A 22,351-nucleotide genomic window follows, 5' to 3' on the forward strand; every position below is an offset into this window, starting at 1 on the left:
GCTATCGGCTGGTTCAACTGCAACATTCATTTAGTGACGATCAATCATATAGATCCAACGCTCCAAGTATGCTTTATCTGCCAATTTTGCAGAGAAGCAAACTTTTGCTTTTGCCCAATTGGAGACATGGGTTAAGTCTCCATAGTGATACATCTCATGTGATTTCATATATTTTGCTTGTTTGTTTGTTGTTTTGTTTTGCCAAACCGGAATTTAATTGGTGGTTTCACGTCTTGCTCCTGGAACTTACTAATGACATATTGACTACTACTGTGACCTCTTTAAAGAAAAGATAGTGGTTTATTTATTTTTTAATATTCCTGAACGCTACTTCAACGCTCAATAAAATATTATTTCAGAATGACTAAATGGATAAATGAACAGTTTAAAAAAGTCTATTTATAATGTGGTGAATTGGGGAGCTCTAAGTTTTCAGAGTTATAATCGACAGGAAATTCTTAGCTCAATCTGATCATTTTAGAACTAAAATGTATATAGATTATTTTTTCACTGAAGATATTTTTAAAATTTCACTTTGTAGACTTAACCTTTTCAAAGTATTTATCTGGTATAGATTATGTAATAGAGTTCTTATAGGGGAAAAAGCTTACTGGGAGGTGCAGTCTTGAGGGGAAATTGTCACAGTCCATCTCTTCCCGTAGAGGAGAACATAGTTTCCAGGATAAGTGGTCCTCCATCATTTATAAAACTGCCTGTTTCAAATGGATTATCTGGAACATCTTTTTTTACTCTTATCTTTAAAAAAACATGTAAAAGTTATGTAAGGAGAATGAAGGAGAGTCTAATCTGCCTATTTCCAGGTGAGCCTTTGTACACCCAGTGAGAACACGCCTACGGAAAGCTTGGCCAGGCTGGTGGCCATGGTATTTCAGTGGTTTCACTCTACAGCGTATATGATGGATGATGAAGTTGGAAGTTTGGTGGAAAAACTGAAGCCTCAGTTTGTCACCAAGTGGTTGAAGACAGTATGCGATGTTCGCTTTGATGTCATGGTCATGTGCCTTCTTCCCAAACCAATGGAATTTGCCAGGGTAAGTGGAGGCTGTTGATGAAAAAATTAATCAATAATCAATCTAAGAAAGAAGTGGGAAATTGTGTTTGAGCCAACCTAAGGATTATAATCTGGGAGAGAGTCTTTCAGAAAGCTCTGAGTACTGTTCTGCCCATTAGAGATCAAAGCACAGCTATGTTAAGTTTTTGAGACAGAGGGTTATACATCAAATGACGTATTATTGGCAGTTTACACAATCCAGATCTACATGTACAAAGTGAGTAGTGAGTCATGTGTTATCATGGTCCCTTACAAGATCAAAAAGGAGGGTTATCTCCTAAGGAGCTGTGAGTCTTGATGAGACTGAGAAGGAATGTTATCTCCTAAGGATTTCTGGTTAATGCAGTTGCACAACACACATTAAAGGGCAGGGAGGGGGCCCAAATGAGGAGAGAAAAATTTTATGTTTAAATGTTTCTTGTCTTGCCATAAAATATGAATTTTATTTCATCAAGGCCTACAGCCTGGACCTAGTAGGAAAGGAGGACTTGGGGAGAAGCACTGCTGTTGCCAAAATTCGGGGTTCACCTCTTGGTGGGTGTTGAGCCAAAAGATACCATCTAGGCAAAGAGCAGAAGGAAGGAATTATTACTTGCAGCAAATAAGAACACAGGAGATCTTTCTGGAAGCAGAGTCTCTCTGAATAGCCAAATTGGGGAAGTTTTAAGCTAAGGGTACATTCAAATTCATGAAGGGGCTTGAGCAGAGAATTCAGCATAGAATTAAGGCAAAGATCTACAGAGTCCAGGTGTTAGTTGATTGAACTCAGGAGGGTCAGAAAAGGTCAACATTTATCATCCCTTAGGTTCTGACCCAGTCTGGGGTCTTAGCATACAGTTACCATCCTCCACCTGGGTGGGGGCTTTAGTTCCTGCAGAACTCAAAGCTTGTACCAGATTGTGATATATATCCTTTGAGGAGGAACTAGAGCTCTGTCTTATTGCCAAATTATTGTTTCTTGACTGTTTCTTTGTTTCTCCCCTTAAAATCATTAATTATTGAGACCTTTCCAAGGACAAGCATTGTAGCCAGGCTTAGATCCCAGAATGGCTTAAGCCAGTGTGGCATCTATGACGTCAAGAAAGCCATGCCAGGTTCACTCTCCCCAGAGAGCCCCCAAGCCTATCTGCTTACACGCCCTTAGCAGTTAGAGTGTTATCAGTGTCTGTAGAAGAAGAACGTCTTTCTTTAGTCAGTATAGCTGAGTGAGTTTAGTTGAGTAACTGCATTTTATGGTGATGTACTGCTTTGATGTTGGTTTGGGATGGGGAAGAATGGCCAAATGAATGTATGAGGTATCTTTAAGAAATGTAAGGGAATATTCTTCCCTGAAATTGCTGAATATTTTTTTATTAAGAAACTGAAAAAAAAAAAAAAGCTTTTCTGTGAGGTTGCTAGAATTCAGTCCTTTTTTGGTCTACAGTCTGTGGAAAGGCTGATGTTTGACTTGGGGCAATTTTTGTGGTTTCACATATATTTCTAGACATGAATGGTCCCTGCCCTCTTCGCATTTGGAATGCCCAAAAGATTTAGGGACTGCCAAAATGCTTCTTTTTCTCTGGCTTATAAGAGAAATTTCTCTGCATTTATCTCGCTGCTTCTGCCTCAGTGGATCACAGCCGATAGGACCTCATATGTCTTGAATATAGTATAATTCGTGTCTAACCCAGCAAGATAGATATCCAGAAGCAGTTTCTGGGAAACATGAAATTTTTTTCAAGGTATTTTCTTCTTCTTTTTTTTTTTTGGTCCCCACCCCACTGGCATATGGCAGTTCCAGGGCCAGGAATTGAACCCATGCCACAGCAGCGACCCAGGCTACTGCAGTGACAATGCTGGATACTTAACCTACTGTACCACAAGGAAACTTTCAATGTATTTTTTAAGTTTTATATTTATCTGTGATTTTTGAGTATGCTTTTAATGAAGTCTTGAGGCAGTTTTCAGTTTAAGTAAGATATTTAAGGGTGAAACAGAACACAGACTTTCTAAAGAGTAGGTTTTATTAGATTTCCAGGACTCAGAGCATTCTGTGTGTTTATCAAGATACACTTTGTACTTCTTTGGTGCCACCTACTGACTCACACATAAAATTGGATTTTTGCATGATGGAAATTCCTCACTTCTTGGCATTCTTTATGTTGAATGGTTTCTATTATTGTTTCTTTTGGAATAGCAAAGGATTGATGTGATCTGATTCTAAGATAACAAGTGATTATGTTTGGAGTAAAACTTTTCCCCTTCCTATTTGGGTCCAGTGGGAACCTACATATTAATTGATAAGAGACAAAATTTATTTACATTTACACACAGGAGTACTCAGTGATGGATAATGCCTTCAATAGCCAGAGATAAATGTTTTATATACAGAGCTTGAGTGAGAGCTGTGGGAGTAGGGCTTTAATGGGAAGAAATGGAAAGTTTCTTTTTCAATAGCTTTTGATGCTGATGGAAATGGGCAGCCTGTCTCCTATGGGCAGCTGAATTCATAGGAAACTCCCTTTGGAGGGGTTTAATAGCAGCTATAGTTTTTGGAGGCTCTGCTTTAGTCAGACAAGGGAAGTTCAGACAAGGTTTCTCTCTGTATCTCTTTTAGCTCAAAACTTATCATTTAAAAATAATTTTTATACCACCTCTGGGGGTGTGAGTGGGTCCCCATATTTCTTCCATCTGAAACTTCCCTAGAAGTTTTACTCAAAAAGGAGGCTAGGTTGGTTGCCATGGAGAGATGATTTGAGTTAGGAACTGCTAGGTAAGAGATCTGACAAGGAGGAAAAGAGCATATATTATGTTGACGAAAAATTAATCAGTTGATCTTGGGGAGGAATGGAAAATTTTATTTGAGCCAAATTTTATTATAGCCTGGAAAGAGCATCTCAGAAAGCTCCGAGAACTGTTCCACCTGTTAGTGAAGAAGTCAAGGCACAGTTGTACATATGCTTTGAGACAGAGGGCTGTACATTAAATTATATATTATTGACAGTTTGCATAATCCAGATCTAAGGTCATTATGGTGGGACATGTGACTGCTTACAAGATCAAGAAGGGATATTATCTTTTAAGGAGTTTTGTTGTAGGAAGGGAGACCCCTTCAGAGGCCTGAGAGTGGGCTTTTGTCTAACACTCAGAAATGAATTGTCCGAGGAGACACACATACTGACAAAGCAAAAAACTTTATAGAGGCAGAGAGCAGCCTAAGCAGAGAGCAGCAGGGTAAGGGAACCCAGGAGAACTGCTCTGCCAGGTCACTCACAGTCTTAGGGTTTATGGTAATGGGATTAGTTGCTGGGTTGTGTCTGGCCAATCATCTGGCCTGGCCCATATTTGGTCTGACTCAGGGTCCTTCCTGGTGGTGCCCACATATCTCAACCAAGATGGATTCCAGTGTGAGGGTTTCTGGAAGGTTGGCAGGGCTTATTATGGGCTAGCATCTCCCCCACCTCCTTTTGACCCCTCCTGAATTCTTCTGGCTGGCAGTAGTTTGATAGTTCTGCAGTCCTTGTCAGGACCTCCTGCTGAGATAATTTGTGTAAGAGGTTATTATTGTGACTGGCCAGCGTGGGCAGTTTCAGTCAGTGGTTCCCAAAGAGTTTTCTTGTTGATGCTAGGAGAATATTGCTCTTTAAAGTTCATCAGTTACTCCTGCTGATTGGAGGCTTGGTTGATGTATAATGCAGATACACTGGGCCAAAGGCCAGAGAAAAAATTTTGTTTAAATTTCTCTGTTCTTGCCATAAAAATATGACTTTTGTTTCACAATTAGAACAAGGAAATAAAAAGAAAACAAAGATTAGTGGTTCAAGTAGGCTATAAACCTAGTTTCTGAGTCCAAAGGACAGCCAGCGGAGACTTCTAGAACGTTAGGCTCTTTAGATGTTAACTTTTTCTTTTTTTTTTAGGGCCATACTCGTGGCATATGGAAGTTCCCAGGCTAGAGGTCGAATAGAGCTACAGCTGCTGGCCTATGCCACAGCCACAAGAATGCGGGATCCAAGCTGTGTCTGCGACTTACATCACCACTGACAGCAAATGCCAGGTCCTTAACCCACTGAGCAAGGCCAGGGATCAAACCCACATCCTCATGGATACTAGTTGGGTTCGTTTCCACTGGGCCACAATGGGAACTCCTAGATGTTAACATCTTTAGATGTTGAATGAGCCCATCAGTATCAGAGTCACAGTTATTTTCTAGAGCAGAGCATGGAAGATGAAGATGTTTGATGAATTTCCTGATTGGCTGAAACTGCTGCAGCAATTAAGTCCTTGGAGATTTATATCCAGTTGTCCTGCTTCAGTTTGCAGGGTTTTGGCACAAGACAACCTAGAGCCTTAATAAAGATCTGGGCAGTCAGGTGTCAGTTCTTAGTGACACCAAGTCAGGAGGGTAAGAGAAAAATTGGAACCATTAATTACTGACAAAATGTGCAAGACAGCATGATCCAGTTTTTAAAGAGGTGAAAAATAGCTCAAAGATAATGAACAGGACTAGAATCTGATAACCCCCAAGGGTAGGTTATGGATTTCTATTGAAACATAAAATTTCTCTCTCAATTACCCCCATTTTGATCAAAGATAATCAAGATTACACTTGTTCACAAAATAAATCTTGTCTTATTAAATTTGGCTTGATTATTTATATAAGTGCGGCAAAAACGGTATTTGACCACGTGGACCTTTAAAAGTTTGCTTTGCTGGAAGTTTTTAAAAGAATCTCAGATTGGACTTTTAAAAGCCTCTGGAGGCCAGGAAGCCAAACCAAGAACTTGTCACCATACTTATCTGTAGTATCGATAGATATGGGTGACTTTCTTTCTTCTTGAGGTCCCTCGGATACTCTAAGGTTCCTGAGACTGCCAGGAAGTGACTTTTCTTATTTCCCTGTAGGCTGGGAACATTCTAAGAAAGCTAGTTTTTCTAAGAGAGCTTTATAATCATTGGCTCTGTAATGTCAACTTTAGTTCCTTAAAGTTGTCTGGTCATATTTAATTCTATGCCTATCTTTCTCAAATATGACATTCCAGTCAAAGCATTTTTTTTTTTTTTTTTTTTTTTTTTTTGCTTTTTTCTAGGGCCACTTCTGTGGCATATGGAGGTTCCTAGGTTAGGGATTTAATCATAGCTGTAGCCACTGGCCTATGTCAGAGCCACAGTAATGCCAGATCCGAGCTGTGTCTGTGACCTACACCACAGCTTACGGCAACGCCGGATCCTTAACCCACTGAGCAAGGCCAGGGATTGAACCCTGCAACCTCATGGTTCCTAGTCGGATTTGTTAACCACTGTGCCACCACGGGAACTCCCAAAGCATTTTTAATATAACCAGATTTTCCAATTATGTCCTGTTACAAGGAGAGCAGATTCTTACTGAATTTGTTTAAATAACTACATCACCATGTAAATAAGAATATTCAGTAAGAGCTTCTGAATTCTGGAAGGATCAGGTAGAGAGAAGACAAGTGTTTCACTTTTGCTTACAAAGGTATAATCTACTAAATGGCTGTGAGTTATAGATAGTTCAAGAGAGAACTTACATCCACAAAATAGAACATTGATGAACCAGGATTGTTCCAAACAAAACCTCATAAAAATTATCATCTTTCTTCATCAGTTCATTCAGTCCCATGTATTAATTTTTAGTTCTGCTTGATCTTGGGTTAGCAGTTTTATGAATCCATTGGCTTCTCCACTAGAGTTCTGGAATCTTTACTCAGTCCAGTGGTATGGTCTCAAAGTTACTTAAGTGATACCATCAGAAGTCTGTTTGTTATACTCCTTTGGGTCTCAGAGATAGTCCTTTTTGCTGAAGATGAAGCATCCTGGCTAGTACTTGATTGCAAGAGCTTTCAGGAAAGCATCAGAGTAAAGCAATGTGTTACTGTGAATGATAAAATGCTTAAAATGGCTGTGGTTAAAGATCTAATGAGAGTAACTGGAATTATGATGATAAAATTATGCCATTGTTGTCTACAATTAAGCAAAGCAGCGTAAGGTCATAATTATGAACAAAATGGCCATTGACAAATTTTTAGGAATTTCATATAATTCCTGAACTATTTATATTAAAAAATTTACTGATACAAATATAAGTATCTCTTTTTACTTAACAATGTTTTTCATGCCATTCAACATATCAGGTAGACCTAATTAGTTTCACATCTCTTTTATTAGGAGAGAACAAATCCTTTGAGATTTTCCAGAGGCCCTCTCAGAAATCTCAAAGTCAATTTGAGATCAAGATTTTATTTAGAATTTGATTTGGGGAATGCAAAATATCAAAAATTGTCAAAATGTCAAAGGGTTTGGACACCTGATTAATCAGGATGACAAGTCACTAGGACATAATTCTCCACTTAACTAAAATGACAATAAAGATTTCAAAAGTAAATATGGGATGTAACACGATAATTTAAAAAGTTACCTCTTTTAACATAGAGAAGAATCAAGTCTCTTAAATAAATGAGGATACGATGGAGACATGTGCTGTCCACCCTCCTCTCCTCCCTGCCCCCAGGTCCTTTACAAGTTTCCGGTTCGTTCAGCTTTTTGTCCTTCAGCTTCCTCTTTCTCATCTGGAGAGAGATGGCCTACACTCTCTAAACAACTACTTTAGAAAGATTTTGTTTTTCCTTAACAAAACCACATCCTACATTCCTTGAATATTTTGCATACAGAGGTTTTTTTCCTTCACCCTTATTATTTCTAGAAGTTTCATTTATATATTGATTATAATTCTCAACACTTAGGAACCTCTATTTTTCAGAGAAAACCAGAAGGTAAACAATTGTAAATTGCTTGTCACATATCAGCATTTTGTAGCATTTTAGCAGATTTCATGAATATACATACCATCTCGTAACTTCTAGAGGATATGCTTCTTCATAATATAATTCTCAGTAGGGCAAAAAGAATATATTTATTAACAGATTCAAACAGCTCTAATCTCTGTAGAAATAAGAAGCCAAAAATAGATAACATTACACTTATATTTGGTAATTAAATGTTTCAGTGTTTTACCTTATTTAGAAATGATCTAGATAGACAACAAATATCTGTCATTTAGCCTAACTTAGTTTTGAATTTAATTTCAGGTTACCAAAAAGATTTTGGATACTACTTCTAAACAGACATATTATAAGACACAATTACTACTGAGATAAAGTTTGCGAGAATAATATTTTAATTTGATTAAAATAAAATCTATAAGTTTTATAATTTTAAACATCTAGTAAATATAGTATTAACTTACTACACTAGCAAACCCACATGGAATAAAAATGTATGCTCATATCATACTAAATACTGAAAACTCAGATGATGCAGCTTTTTATTAAACCAACAATATCAAGTTAGTCTTATTTATGAAAGATTTACACAAATCACATGAACTTGAAAATATTTGGGTTACTTCCTATATTTCTAAGACTTTTAGGAATATTTAATTTTTATAAGCTTGGGAGTTCCCATCATGGTGCAGTGGAAACAAACCTGACTAGGAACCACGAAGTTGCGGGTTCGATCCCTGGGCTTGCTCAGTGGGTTAGGGATCCGGCTTTGCCGTGAGGTCGCAGACACGGCTCGGATCCTGCATTGCTGTGGCTGTGGCGTAGGCCAGCAGCTACAGCTCCGATTTGACCCCTAGCCTGGGAACTTCCATATGCCATGGGTGCAGCCGCAAAAAGACAAAAAAAAAATTTTTTTTTTATAAGCTTGTGTTTTTTAAAAGATTAAATTTCATTAGTTTTACTTTTTTAATTAATTTTTTTGTTAAAGTGTAGTTGATTTACAGTATGGTGCCAATTTCTGCTGTACGGCAAAGTGACCTAGTCATATATATATATATATGACTTAGTCATAATATATATTCCCTTTCTTATATTACCTTCCATTATGGTCTATCTCAAGAGACTGGATATTGTTGCCTATGCTATACAGTAGGATAAGCTCATTTAAAAAAATTTTTTTTTTAATTATTTTATTTTCATCTTTTTTTAGGGCCACACCCATGGCATATGGAGGTTCCTAGGCTAGGGGGCAAATCGGAGCTGTAGCCCCTGGCCTACGCCACAGTCACAGCAATGCAGGATCTGAGCCACCTCTGTGACCTACACCACAGCTCATGGCAACACCAGATCTTTAACCCACTGAGGGAGGCCAGGGGTTGAACTTGCATCCTCATGGATATTAAACAGATTTGTTTCTGCTGAGCCAAGACAGGAACTCTGAAGCTTGTATTTCTTTCTTTCTTTCTTTTTTTTTTTTTAAGAGAAGCTAATTTAGAATAGAGATCTTTCAAGGGATTTTATAAATTAAGTTGGCAAAACCATCCAGAGGTAAAAAAATTCCACATAGGTATACTGTACATTCATAAACATACAGGCAGACCCAAATGCAGACCTTCTAGCAGAGATCCTCATGGTAATACAAAACTCACTAGTTTATGTAAGAGTTAGTTTTCATCTTCACCTTACTTTTTATCAAACTGTGTTTCTAGCACATGGAACAAGTTGTTAATCTGTTCAATATAAGGGCTAAAGCTTTTAATCAGTATTTGTGGGGGAGACCCTTTAAGAGCTTTTTATTTGCACAGATATATGCAGCTCAGCCTTAGACAGTTGTAGTTGACTAAGAAGTTACTTTTTAAAGACTGTAATGTGTGAAGGAAGAAGACCCTGGGGATTTGTTAAGGGGAATGTTAGTTGATGCTTATAAAACAGGAGAAACAAAATTTCTCCTGTTTTATAATAGGAGGCAATAGTACAAGTGAAAGCAAGGCGCCCCTTAGGCTGAAAGCCATTATTTCCTTGGATGTTTGTGTATTAAAGAGATGGTTCTCAGGTCCTTGAGAAGATACTGGGTGGTAGAAGATTTAAATCTCAAAGAGGGCAAGAAAGGATACAAGCAATTAAAGTAACAATCTAAGAGGGTTTTCGAGGGCATTTTTGTCTATGAACAGATTTTGGTTGGGACAAACAATAAATTCTCCAGGTAGCAATGAGTGTTTACAAGCAGGCATTTTAAGGGAGAAGGGACATGGAAGGTGGACAAAATTATTTGTGTTGAGAGTCTGAAATTTTTAATAGGTCCAAGATGAAGCCTTAGTTGAGAAGAGGGCTCAGAGGAGGCTGACTGAGGAGGCTGAGGTCTGAGACAATTACTGTTTAAGTGTTTCTTCTTAAGCACAGGGCAGTCCCTTTTCCAGTTTCCTGACTTTTTACCGTTATCTGTGAGCATCTTGAGATGAATAGGGAAGGCTTTGGGACCGCTAGGAAGATGAGGGGCTTTGTGATTCTTCTAAAGCCACAGTTGTTTCTGTAAACACTCAATTAGTATGGCAAGGACACATATTTTTAATTTTTAGAGAATTAGATGGCAGCCTCAATAATGTTGAGGAGCTGGCTTGTCCATCCACTACATTACTTTGAATTGATTTCTTTATATCAGAGAGATTTCCAACTCAAGTGGGAGACAAAAGACTTTTGTGACTTGAGACTTGTAAATTTAGAACTGTGTGCCCTTGCATATTTTTAATAAATTGTGTGACAAAGATTTAAGGACGTATTCCTTTCCTCTGAGTATATCATTCAATTTTAGCCCAATTAAGCTTCTGAGGGAAGGCCTCTATAATGGCTCCTACTAGGCTCTGAATGTCAGCCTCCAACTGGGTCATTTGTAGGAGGAAGGTGGTGGAGGGGGATTTATAGTGGGTGTGGATTTTAATTTTCTTTCTAAATCTGATTTCTCTTCTTGGATTTCATTAAGGGAGTCTTTTAGGCTAGCTGTGATCCTTTTTTGTGTGTACTTCTGTCAATTTGATCCTCCAATTTTGGTAAAAGAACATTTATTTCAGGTGAAAACTCTCTAAAAATTCCTTTAAATATAAAAATGTTTCCAAATCAAAGGCTCTACTATCTGGTCACTGACAATTTAGTCTCTCCACAGGAATACCTGTTCCAAAATGTGACTTAGAACCAATAGGCCTTTTTATGGCTTAACCATAAACTAAATATCCAAAGAACGCTCAGTAATGACACATTCCACAATCTTGACATTATCAGTGTTAGCTCTACTGAGGCTGTGTAATCCCAGAAATATAGTCACTTCTTAGGAATATCTAGCCAATCATCTAGAAGGTTGGCTAATATGATATCAAATAGATATTTGAACTTTAAAAGCAGTTGATTTTATTGTTTTAAACAATGTGTAATTTTAGATATGATAATTAATATTTAAAATTAGATTTGTTTAAAATAAGGTAGTTTTTGAGCAATTAATCTATTGCCCAGTAGGCAAGAATATACAATGAAGACAAGACAGCCTCTTCAATAAATATCTTTCTATTTAATTTTGTATCTACATGAGATGATGGATGTTCATTTAACTTACAGTGGTAATGGTTTCATGATGCATGAAAGTCAAATTGTTATGTTGTACACTTTAAACTTACACAGTGTTGTAAGTCAACTATAACTCAATAAAACTAGAAGGAAAAAAATGTAGTTTCCTACAAATCTTGTATTACGTGCTAAAGATCTAGGACCTGTCAACCCTTTGTTACTTTGATACATATAATAATATAGGATCTTTATCTAAAATCAGAATTATAGATGGAAACTCAATTTATGATTTTAAGTTTTTCTTCATTAGAAAATTAATATGCTGTCTTAATTAGTAAAAAAATTAAAAATTCATAGATTCAATCAGTCTTAGAGCATTCTTAGGAAAAAAACTGTGGCAGGATATGCAGCGTAGGGAAAAAGAGTGCTCTCTGCCACTTTGTTTTCCGTAATGAAAAATCTTCAACATGAAGTATACAGCAGTGGAAATCTGTGTTCCTTTGAAGGACAGGTAAAACTGCACGTTTTTGTAATGGGTTTTGTCAAATCCTAGAAATAATGCTCCGATAACATGTTCAATTAGGAATAAATCTTCATGTATGTTTTGGAAAGTCTGATTAATATTTGGACTTTGATTTGTTTTTTGTACCTAAGGGATCCTGGGGGTTTGTAGTTTTTTACAACTCTCATTCTGAAGATACTAGGCCCAAGATTCAGATATCTTGGGTTGTGGGCTTTCTCTGTACTCATTTCCATTAGGAAGTCCTTGACTATGATTGTAACAAGTGCATTTTGTTCTTTTCCCCCTGTGGCTATGGAAACACCATCAGGTTGGTGGATACTGGGATAAATCCTGTAGCACAGTGACTCAGTTAAAGGAAGGTCTCAACCGAATCCTCTGCCTGATCCCCTACAATGTGATCAGTCAGTCCGTGTGGGAGTGTATCATGCCAGAATGGCTGGAAGCCATCAGGACAGAAGTTCCAGATAATCAGTTAAAAGAATTCAGGGAAGTATTAAGGTGGGTAAGTAGTTTAATGAAGTCACTATAATTATAACGATATCTAACATTTGTTAAGTGTGTGCTGTGTGCCAGGCGCTGTGCTAAGCATTTTATGTAACCGGATTTGCTTTTTACAATCCTACAGAGAAGTTTGAAGGTCCAAAACGAAGTAACAGCTAAAAACAGTGCTACGATGATTTGGAATTGTTCAAAAAGGATTTTGTTCTTATGGTAGAATAAATAGATATGCCATTTTATTTGCTTATTTTCAAATACAATTATGATTTGGCTAAAGTGGGGCAATTTCAAAGGGATGATGTTTTTAGATGCTGTAGATCAATTCTAATTCTTTAGAAATGCGTTTCTTTCTGGTGAACCCAATATGAGTATGAATATTAATGTTATTAATAATCATGAATTATTTATATCCTTTCCAACGACATAAGCTATTATAGTAAAATGAAACATGCTAATAACACTTCAGGACCCAGAGTAATCTAAAGTGTTTGGCTCCCTAAATAAGATATAGTTGGCAATTCAACAGTAGACCCTAATATATGCCCATTGGTCATTTACTTTTGTTGCTTTGCTTTCTAGCAAAATGTTTGACATTGAGCTTTGTCCTCTACCTTTTTCAATGGAAGAGATGTTTGGCTTTATTAGTTGTCGGTTCACAGGATACCCTTCCTCTGTGCAGGAACAGGCTTTACTGTGGCTTCATGTAAGTAAACGATACTTTTGATCATTTGGGGCACTGTTTCGTAGCCTGTGAAATTTAAATCCTTGGGTAGAGGGGCAAGGGGTTATTGCCAAGAATTCATAAATCTGTATGTTTGCTGAGGTCTGTAGACTAGCAACTCATATGCATAGACAAATAGCTATATTTCAGATATATTGGCTATAGTCATGGTTAATAAAATACATATTTATGCAACACTATTACTGAATTAATAGTAGCTTTTGGTCCTTATATATTTTTCTATCAGTAGATACTAAAAGTATAATAGCTGTCTTGTGGGATTTTGATATTAAATATGTCCTTTACTTGGAAAGTTTGAGAACTACGTTTATGGAGTAGTTCAGCCAGAAATGACTTTCTTTCCTATCTCTATATGTGAACTCTGGCTTATCGTTTAAAATTCAGCTCCTAAATTATCTATGAAATTTCTGGTATGTCACACCTCTATATTCCCATTAGAATTTATTATTCCTTCCCCCAGTATTCATATAGCTTCGATATATAAATTCTATTTCTGTATAATATTATAGCTAATTTTTGCTCCTTCCCCTTATTGCACATGCCTGGAGTGCAGGGCCCATTTTTCATTTTTAAATTTATAACACCCTCATCCTCTCCTCCCAGTATCTAAATATGCTTTGTATTTAGTGGATATCTTTAAAATTGTATTAAATTGAGTCTAGCACCTGACATAAAATTTAGGAAATTTCAGAAAAGGAGGGCAGAATCAGTATTTAGATTAGCTATGAGTGCAGATACATTTTTTTTTATCATGGAAGAACGTGATCCCAGAGGCTTTTCAAGTTGTGGATTTGCCCTTCTGGGTTTTAAACCTAAGGGACGATATTTTTCATAACTGATGACGAATGGAGGGATCTTTTTTAAAAAGACATTTTGGGATCCAGAATTTTAACTTTTCATCCTCACGTTTATCTACATAAGATAATTTTCATTTTAGAAAAGCCAGTCCTTCTGCAGATGACTAGATGTTGCCTCAGTTACACACCCTTTAGCTGTGCCATCTGGAGGTGAGCAGACAGGGCTGTAAACCTCTAGAACATAGAGGTTCTTCATGGCTAGAGCAGTTACAGCTTACATGTTTTACAGACTGGGCTTTGACATAGTTCTGGTTTGAAGACAGAATGCTGAAGTGAAGGTGATTTTAAAAGCACTGGTCTAACCATTTGGGGAACAGAGTGAACAATATAGTGGTAGGAGTGGATTCATTAATGACAGAAGGGTTTTTTTTTTTTTTTGACTTTTTAGGGCTGCACCTGCAGCATATGGAGGTTCCCAGGCTAGGGATCAAATCGGAGCTATAGCCACTGACCTCGGCTATAGCCACACCAGATTCAAGCCCCGTCTTTGACCTACATCACAGTCCACAGTAATGCCGGATCCTTAACCCACTGAGCAAGGACAGGGATCAAACCTGCATCCTCATGGATGCTAGTGTCAGATTCATTTCCGCTGAGCCATGATGGAACTCCTACAGAAACATTTTATAGAGCTTCTGTGTTCCTGGCAAGGTAACAGACAATTAGATAAAAATAGGATAAGAAATGATTCTTTCCTCAGATCTCCTTTTTTCAGAGTGTTCACAGTGGGGGAGGTAGTATCGAATAATCAAATATAATAAAAATTGATTATTGCTCTAGTAAAGGTACCTACGAAGCTTTAAGAAAGCAGGGAAGAGAGCTGGATTAATTCTGTCTGAAAGAAAGAGACATCTATTTCTAGAAAATTCATTACCAAGTAACTTGATTTGGGCAGAAGGATACCTGAGCTTGCACCAGAGAGCAAGATTAGATGGGGCATTCGGGTCAGAGTGAGGATGGACTAGAGGAAGATTGCTTGCAGATTGTGCTAGTCCAGGAGAAAGATGATGAAACAAGGCAATAGCAGTGACATGGAAAGGAGGGGACAGTGGCAGGAGATACTTAAAAGTTTTGGTAGACAAAAACGTGACTTATCAGATGTGGGGAGTGAAGAACAGGTAATGTTCAATCATAACTTTGATTTTTTTTAGTACAAAAAATTGAGAATGGCTGCAGATAGAATACATGTGAGGTTAAATGTCCTTATGTTCACTAGTTCACTTTAGAAAAACATGCTAAATGTGTGTTTTTTGAGTTTCAAAGTTTATACTTTGGGGGGATATATGCCTTTTTTCCCCAGGTATTATCGGAGTTAGACATCATGGTTCCACTTCAACTATTAATAAGTATGTTTTCTGATGGAGTTAATTCTGTCAAAGAACTGGCAAATCAAAGAAAATCAAGAGTCAGTGAACTGGCAGGGAACCTTGCAGCTCGAAGGGTAATTATTGCCACAATTGTTCTTGTCTTATTTGTTAACATTTTGAAAACTCTTGTCAATTACAGTGGGGCCTTAAAATAGCATGATAATAAACTGCTTTGAAAATGCTTTTTCATCTTATCCCCCTCTGTTAACCTTTGAAGCACATTGAATAACAGAAAATGTTGATCTGGTATAGTCTGTAATCAGTAAGTTACTGGGTTTTCATTTTCCTTTGAGTTTTTCACCTACACATCTCTGTTGGCTCTCACCCTTAATAAACTGCAACCTATACCACAGCTCATGGCAACGCTGGATCCTTAACCCACTGAGTGAGGCCAGGGATCGAACCTGCGTCCTCATGGATACTAGTCAGATTTGCTTCCGCTGAGCCACGATGGGAACGCCTAACTGAGCCCATTTTATTGACCCCTTAGTACCTTTAAGGATATGAAAAGTCAGTATAATCTGGTCTAAAGTGTGTAAAAACTGTTGGAAGTTTGTGATAATTTTTCTATGGAAGACCTAATAAAATTTCTGCTGTTGTACTGACCTTTCCAGATCATGATCGACTTTGGAGAGGTCGACTCTCATCCGAGTCAAGTAGGCAAGGACTGTTCTCAATGATTCCCTTGTCAAGCCTCTCCATAGCATTTTTTCCTGCTGTATTCCAAAGTTCCCCCAAGTCATTCTACCTGCCATCTAGGGTTTAGAAAAATAACATAATCATGGGATCATAGTTTGTAATAATTACTTCTTTTTCTCATCTGTTTCATAGGAACTAGCTGCCAAACATTTATATTTTATTTCTTTTTTCGGTAATCTAAAATTAAAACACATTATTAGCACCTTATACTGTGCAGTGTATTCACAGTTAACGACATTGCAGAATTGTGTGAGGCAGTTGGGAAGAACTCATTATCCTCATTTTACAACTACTTAACCAGAGGGTCAGTGAAATAAAGTGATTTGCCATAGATAACACTTTCCATGTCCAGGGATTCTGATACTTAATACGTTGTTTAAGGAGCTTTATGATTATTTTTTCCTCTCTTAAAGAGAGAAGATATGATTTGAGAATGATATAGTTATGTCAGTCAGGTCTTGCTATAGAGTTTATCCCAGATGGTTCAAATGAAGAGACTTCAATGGGCGTTCTGCCTGTAGAGGGAATGATTAAGGGAACAGTAGGGTTGGTGAGTCACCCAGAGATCAGTAGGTCAGTAGGAAGACTTTATACCTCTCAGGCTGAAGGAACAAGGGAAGTGTTCCTGGAGCTGAAATTATAAGGAAGGGATGGCTAGAGGAACTGTAGAAGATGGAGATATTGCCAGAGATGTAGTAGCATCAAAGGAGGCAGCGGGTGAGAAGAAACACTCCCACCTCCTTCTTCTCCAGCATCAAGTTATCTGCTAGTGCTTCTCATTGACTGAACCCAACTGGAAGCCAGCCAGCAGGAGGGGCAGAAGAGACTCAGTCCTTGGCATTCCTGGGCATAGAATAGGGCAGAAGAGGGCAGTGAGGGCCTTTTGGGGGCGGGGGGGAGTTGGGTTAGCAAATGGAGAATAACCAGCACAACAGGCTTGACATGTATTGTTTTCCCATGATAGTTGAATAATTATAATACCCAGAGACCATTCTTCTTCAACCAGTCATGTCAATTTGAGATTCTGTGCTAATGAGTAAAACTGATCTTGCAATGCTTCACTTCTGTAAGTTGTCGTTTTTCAGGTTATAGTTTTAGGTAGATGCAGACAATTTAATTGGAAATGTTCGATGGGATAAAAAAATATAATGGCAAAGACAGCTGCCTTCATTCTTTAGGGTGCTAATGTTTCATTCACTGACAATTAGAACATTTGGATGGTTTTATTTCTTATTTTTAGGTTTTGAGAAGATTCATAGGATTTGGAGGTATGAATGCCATTGGCTAAGGAAGGAAATCAGTGTGATAGCTGGAAATACCTTCCACAGTCCTTAGATACTTTGTACAACCATTTGGGCTTCTATGGGTTCACCTATATGTGTTAATATTCCTTTTTTCCAGGTGAGTGTTGCCTCTGATCCTGGTCGACGAGTTCAGCACAACATGCTGAGTCCATTTCATAGTCCTTTTCAGAGTCCGTTTCGGAGTCCTATGCGTAGTCCATTCCGTAGTCCTTTCAAGAATTTCGGACATCAAGGAGGAAGGACTATTGACTTTGATTGTGAAGATGATGAAATGAATCTAAATTGTTTCATCCTCATGTTTGATCTTCTCCTAAAGCAGGTAGCTGAAGCATCAACTTTCTTTAGTTCAGAAGTGAAGAATTAGGGAAGGCCCTGTATAGTGATTCTTTGTATGTATTGGGCATCTTCACACTTACTGAAATGATGACGCATCACTCAAGACATTTCATAAACTCTTATGAGGATTTCCTAAAGAGCTTGAAAAATACTTGTATGGATATCTGCAATGATGTTGACATATGAGAATGGATATAAATTTTAGAAACACCCTACTATCATTAGAATTGATTCTAGGAGTTCCCGTCGTGGCGCAGTGGTTAACGAATCCGACTAGGAACCATGAGGTTGCAGGTTCAATCCCTGGCCTCGCTCAGTGGGTTAACGATCCGGCATTGCTGTGAGCTGTGGTGTAGGTCGCAGATGCAGCTCGGATCCCACGTTGCTGTGGCTCTGGCGTAGGCTGGCAGCTACAGCTCCAATTAGACCCCTAGCCTGGGAAACTCCATATGCCGTGGGGGCGGCCCAAGAAATGGCAAAAAGATAAAAAAAAAAGAAGAATTGATTCTGTTGAACAAATTTGGTGTACAACTCTATAGTGATGGGCTGATTTTAATATATTTTATGAATTGATTTTAAAGGTTAATTTTAAAAGAGAAGTTTAAAAAGTCTCTGGTTGGGAGAACACTTCTTATCTTTTTACTTTGAAATAACTTCAGACTCAGAGAAAAGTTGCAAGAATAGTACAAAGAATTCCTAAGTACTTTCCCCCAAAATTCATCAGATTTTAACATTTACCACATTTATTTCTCCTTTTTCTTAATCTATATGTGTATGTATAAATTGTAGAATTTTTTAATAAACCATTTGAGAGTAAGTCATAAATAGGTGTCTGTTTATCCTTAAACACTTCAGAGTGTATTTTCTAAAAAATGACATTCTCTTGTATAAGTACAGTTATCAAAATCAGGAATTTTTTTTTTTTTTGTCTTTTTGTCTTTTCTAGGGCCACACCCATGGCATATGGAGGTTCCCAGGCTAGGGGTCTAATTGGAGCTTCAGCTGCTAGCCTATGCCTCAGCCACAGCAATGCCAGATCTGAGCTGAGTCTGTGACTTACACCACAGCTCAGGGCAATGCCGGATCGTTAACCCACTGAGCAAGGCCAGGGATTGAACCTGCAACCTCATGATTCCTAGTTGGATTTGTTAACCACTGCGCCACGACAGGAACTCCAAAATCAGGAAATTAATATTGTTATAATATTATCTAACTTACAGAAATTATTCATTTTTAAAATTGATATAATAATCATATCATCTTTATAGCAAAAGAAAAAAGTTATTTTTGATTGAGGACACAATCCAGCATCACTCATAGCAATTATCTGTCCCGACTCATTAGTCTTCTTTAATTCAGGAAAGTTCTTGAATCTTAACTTTCATGTCCTTGACATTTCTGAAGAATACAGTCCAGTTATTTTATAGAATATTTATCGATTCGAATTTATCTGGTGTTTCCATATGAATCATTTTGGGTTAAGCATTTTTGGCAGCCACACCACAGATGTGATGTTATGTTGTTTTCAGTGATATCAGGAGGCACAGATAATAGCCTACTACTGGTAGTGATAACTTGGTTAAGGTGATTTTTGCCAGATTTTTCTACTAAAAAGCCTCTATTTCCCCCTTTGTAATTAATAAATAACTTGCAGGGAGCTACTTTAAGACAGATTTCCTGTTTCTCATCAGACTTTGCCTTCTAGTATTAGAACTAGAATGATTCATGCCCGAATCAATTTTTTTTTTTTTTTTTTGTCTTTTTAGGGCTGCACCCACAACATATGGAGGTTCCCAGGCTAGGGGTAGATTTGACGCTGTAGCTACTGGTCTATGCCACAGCCACAGCAACACCGGATCTGAGCTGTGTCTGCGACCTATACTACAGTTCACGGCAATGCTGGATCCTTAACCCACTGAGCAAGGCCAGGGAGTGAACTGCATCCTCATGGACGCTAGTCAGCTTTGTTTCCACTGAGCCATGACGAGAACTCCCCAAATCAGTTTTTACTGCAATGGTTATCACATGATAATCTTCTAATTCCATCATTTCTTTTAACTTATTAGCTGGCATTCTCCTGAAGGAACAGGTTCCTTGTTTCTCCCATGTATATATTTAATTGTTTAACCTACTTTTACCCTAATAGACTCATTGATTCTTATTTTATTCAGTGGGTTAAAATCTGTTACTATGATTATTTATTTTGATGCACACATCGTCCCGTATTTGGCCAATGAAAGTCCCTTCAAGCTGGCTTCTATGTTCTTTTCACATATTCCCATCGTTCTTCAAACACTTCCTTATGTCTCATGACAAGATGCCCCAGGCTCATTTTATATTTTCCTAGCCCCAACCCTGGAATCAACCATTTCTCCAAAAGGAGTCTTGGTTCCTTTAATGGACAATGGTATTTAGAAGCCAAGATCTGGATACTAGGTGAGAAGCAGCATTTTTTAAATGTGTAAAATCTTCTGAAGCAATGAGTTTTCAGGAAGAACTCTCTTTTAAATATCCTACATGATTTAAAAAATAAGTCCTATTACTTTGTCTTGTGTTTATATTCTTTTTAGAAGAGTTCATGGAAAACAATGTATTTCATGGTCTATAAGCCTTATCTTTAAATAATTTAATATTGTCATCAGTTAGTGAAAATTATCCCCAATTAGTGTGTAAATGGAATATTGGACAAAGGAACCAAACTTCTTCTTCTTCTTTTTTTTTTTTTTTTTTTTTTTGGTATCTTTCAGATGGAGTTACAAGATGATGGGATCACAATGGGTTTAGAGCACAGCTTATCAAAGGACATTATTTCCATTATAAACAATGTCTTCCAAGCCCCCTGGGGGGGTTCCCACACCTGCCAGAAGGACGAAAAAGCAATCGAGTGTAGCTTATGTCAGTCTAGTATTCTCTGCTATCAGCTTGCTTGTGAACTCCTGGAGAGACTGGCTCCCAAAGAAGAAAGCCGGCTGGTGGTAAGCTGTTGAAGAAATGAGATGACCCATGTCTAATAGCAATAAAGACTGCAGTAGATGGTGTAATGGAGTCTTTCTCCAGTATTATCTTATGCTCCATGCTGGTTTATGTGCGAGATTTTGTTAAAAGAAAGCTTCCCTGTTCCTTCCACCAACTCAGGCTCCTGGAAAGAGATAAGAGATGGAGCCACATTATACAGAATTCTTGAGCTAGAGCTGTAGCATACATTCATGTAGTTTTCATAAGTACAGTGCATTACCGGTATTTTTGAATAACTTTAATCAAAGTTATGTTGTAAAGTTTAGATAACAGTGAATGCTACAAACTATACTTATCAAATATTGAGTAAGTAGATTGGATATGGACACTGAAAATTTGTAGGTAACCTCAGTTTGTAGAACCCATTGACTTTATCAACTACCGATAAAACTTTCTTTTCATTTTCTGCTTTCTAAGAAAATTGTTTTTTTTTTTTTTGTTGTTGTTGTTGTTGTTGTTATTGTTGCTATTTCTTGGGCCGCTCCCGCGGCATATGGAGGTTCCCAGGCTAGGGGTCCAGTCGGAGCTGTAGCCACCGGCCTACACCAGAGCCACAGCAACGCGGGATCTGAGCCGAGTCTGCTACCTACACCACAGCTCACGGCAACGCCGGATCGTTAACCCACTGAGCAAGGGCAGGGACCGAACCCGCAACCTCATGGTTCCTAGTCGGATTCGTTAAACACTGCGCCACGACGGGAACTCCAGAAAATTGTTTAAATAGGTAACAGCTAATGTATGTTATAAATTAGCTGTTCCATATATTAGTTATTCCCCGTTTATCCTATTTTCCATCTAAGATACACACATCACCAAAATACCCTCCTACTCTCATAGGAAGATGAATCTGAATCATTTGAGCCAGTGTTCACCACCTTCTCTTCTTCTTCCCTTGTTTTGTCTGGGTAGACAGTGACGTCTTCAAAAAAAATTTTTTTTTGAGATATAGCTACATGCAGTAAAGTGTTTCTTCAGTTTTTAAATACCTTTCAGCCCACTTAAATCATCAGTCCTACTTACCATGATATAATATTCCTGTAGTATGGTCTTTTAACATTGTCGTTGGGCATGTCATCTAAAACAGTTAGAGTAGTAGATGATTTGGAGACCCCATCTAGCTTAGAAGCTAATCAGGAAAATGTTTAAGTAAATGAAAAACCATAAGAGACAGATGTGACTGAGGTAGCTATGAGAGGACAGAGAAGGGACGAGTCTTGCTTAGAGACGTGATAGGGACCTGGGGCGTCTTCCCGGAGGAGGTGGCTACTGAGCTTATATTTGAAGGAAGAGTGGAGTTAATGAATTGAGGGTGAGAGGAGAGAAGGATGTTGAGATCTAGAAAACTCTCTGTTTAAATGACACAGAGGAAAGGGGTAATGATACACTAGGAAACTGAAAGCAGTTCATTGTTGCTAGAGCAGTGAGCCAGCAGGATGGCAAAAGTAAGGCAAGACAGTTTTATAGGCACATTCATTTAGGGCTCTGTTGGCCAAACAGAGACACATTCATTTAGGGCTCTGTTGGCCAAACTAAGAAGTATGGATTTTGTCTTGGTGACAGTGGGGGACTCCTAAAGAATTTTAATCAGTGTGGTGATATAATTT

The 22,351-nt window shown here is 37.9% G+C and overlaps 1 protein-coding gene across 35 annotated transcripts in view; it reads left to right on the forward strand.

Annotated features, from left to right (window-relative positions):
* The window catches only part of UNC79 (unc-79 subunit of NALCN channel complex), a 261,559-nt gene that overhangs the window by 120,360 nt on the left and 118,848 nt on the right, over positions 1–22,351 (forward strand). For all 35 annotated transcript variants that reach the window (XR_014811304.1, XM_084970070.1, XM_084970072.1 and 32 more), the window contains 6 exons: positions 822–1,052; positions 12,237–12,427; positions 13,007–13,130; positions 15,327–15,467; positions 17,494–17,715; positions 20,480–20,707. Coding sequence is in view for 34 of the 35 variants with exons in the window: in XM_084970070.1 (XP_084826196.1) it covers positions 822–1,052; positions 12,237–12,427; positions 13,007–13,130; positions 15,327–15,467; positions 17,494–17,715; positions 20,480–20,707 (1,137 nt within the window). In the remaining variant the exon portion in view is untranslated. The remainder of the gene's footprint in view (positions 1–821; positions 1,053–12,236; positions 12,428–13,006; positions 13,131–15,326; positions 15,468–17,493; positions 17,716–20,479; positions 20,708–22,351) is intronic.

The sequence above is a fragment of the Sus scrofa genome, chromosome 7 (assembly GCF_054392235.1).
Source record: "Sus scrofa isolate SSC_HxYL_T2T_F1_AM1 chromosome 7, Sscrofa_HxYL_maternal_Yorkshire_Landrace_v2.0, whole genome shotgun sequence".
Lineage (NCBI taxonomy): Eukaryota > Metazoa > Chordata > Mammalia > Artiodactyla > Suidae > Sus > Sus scrofa.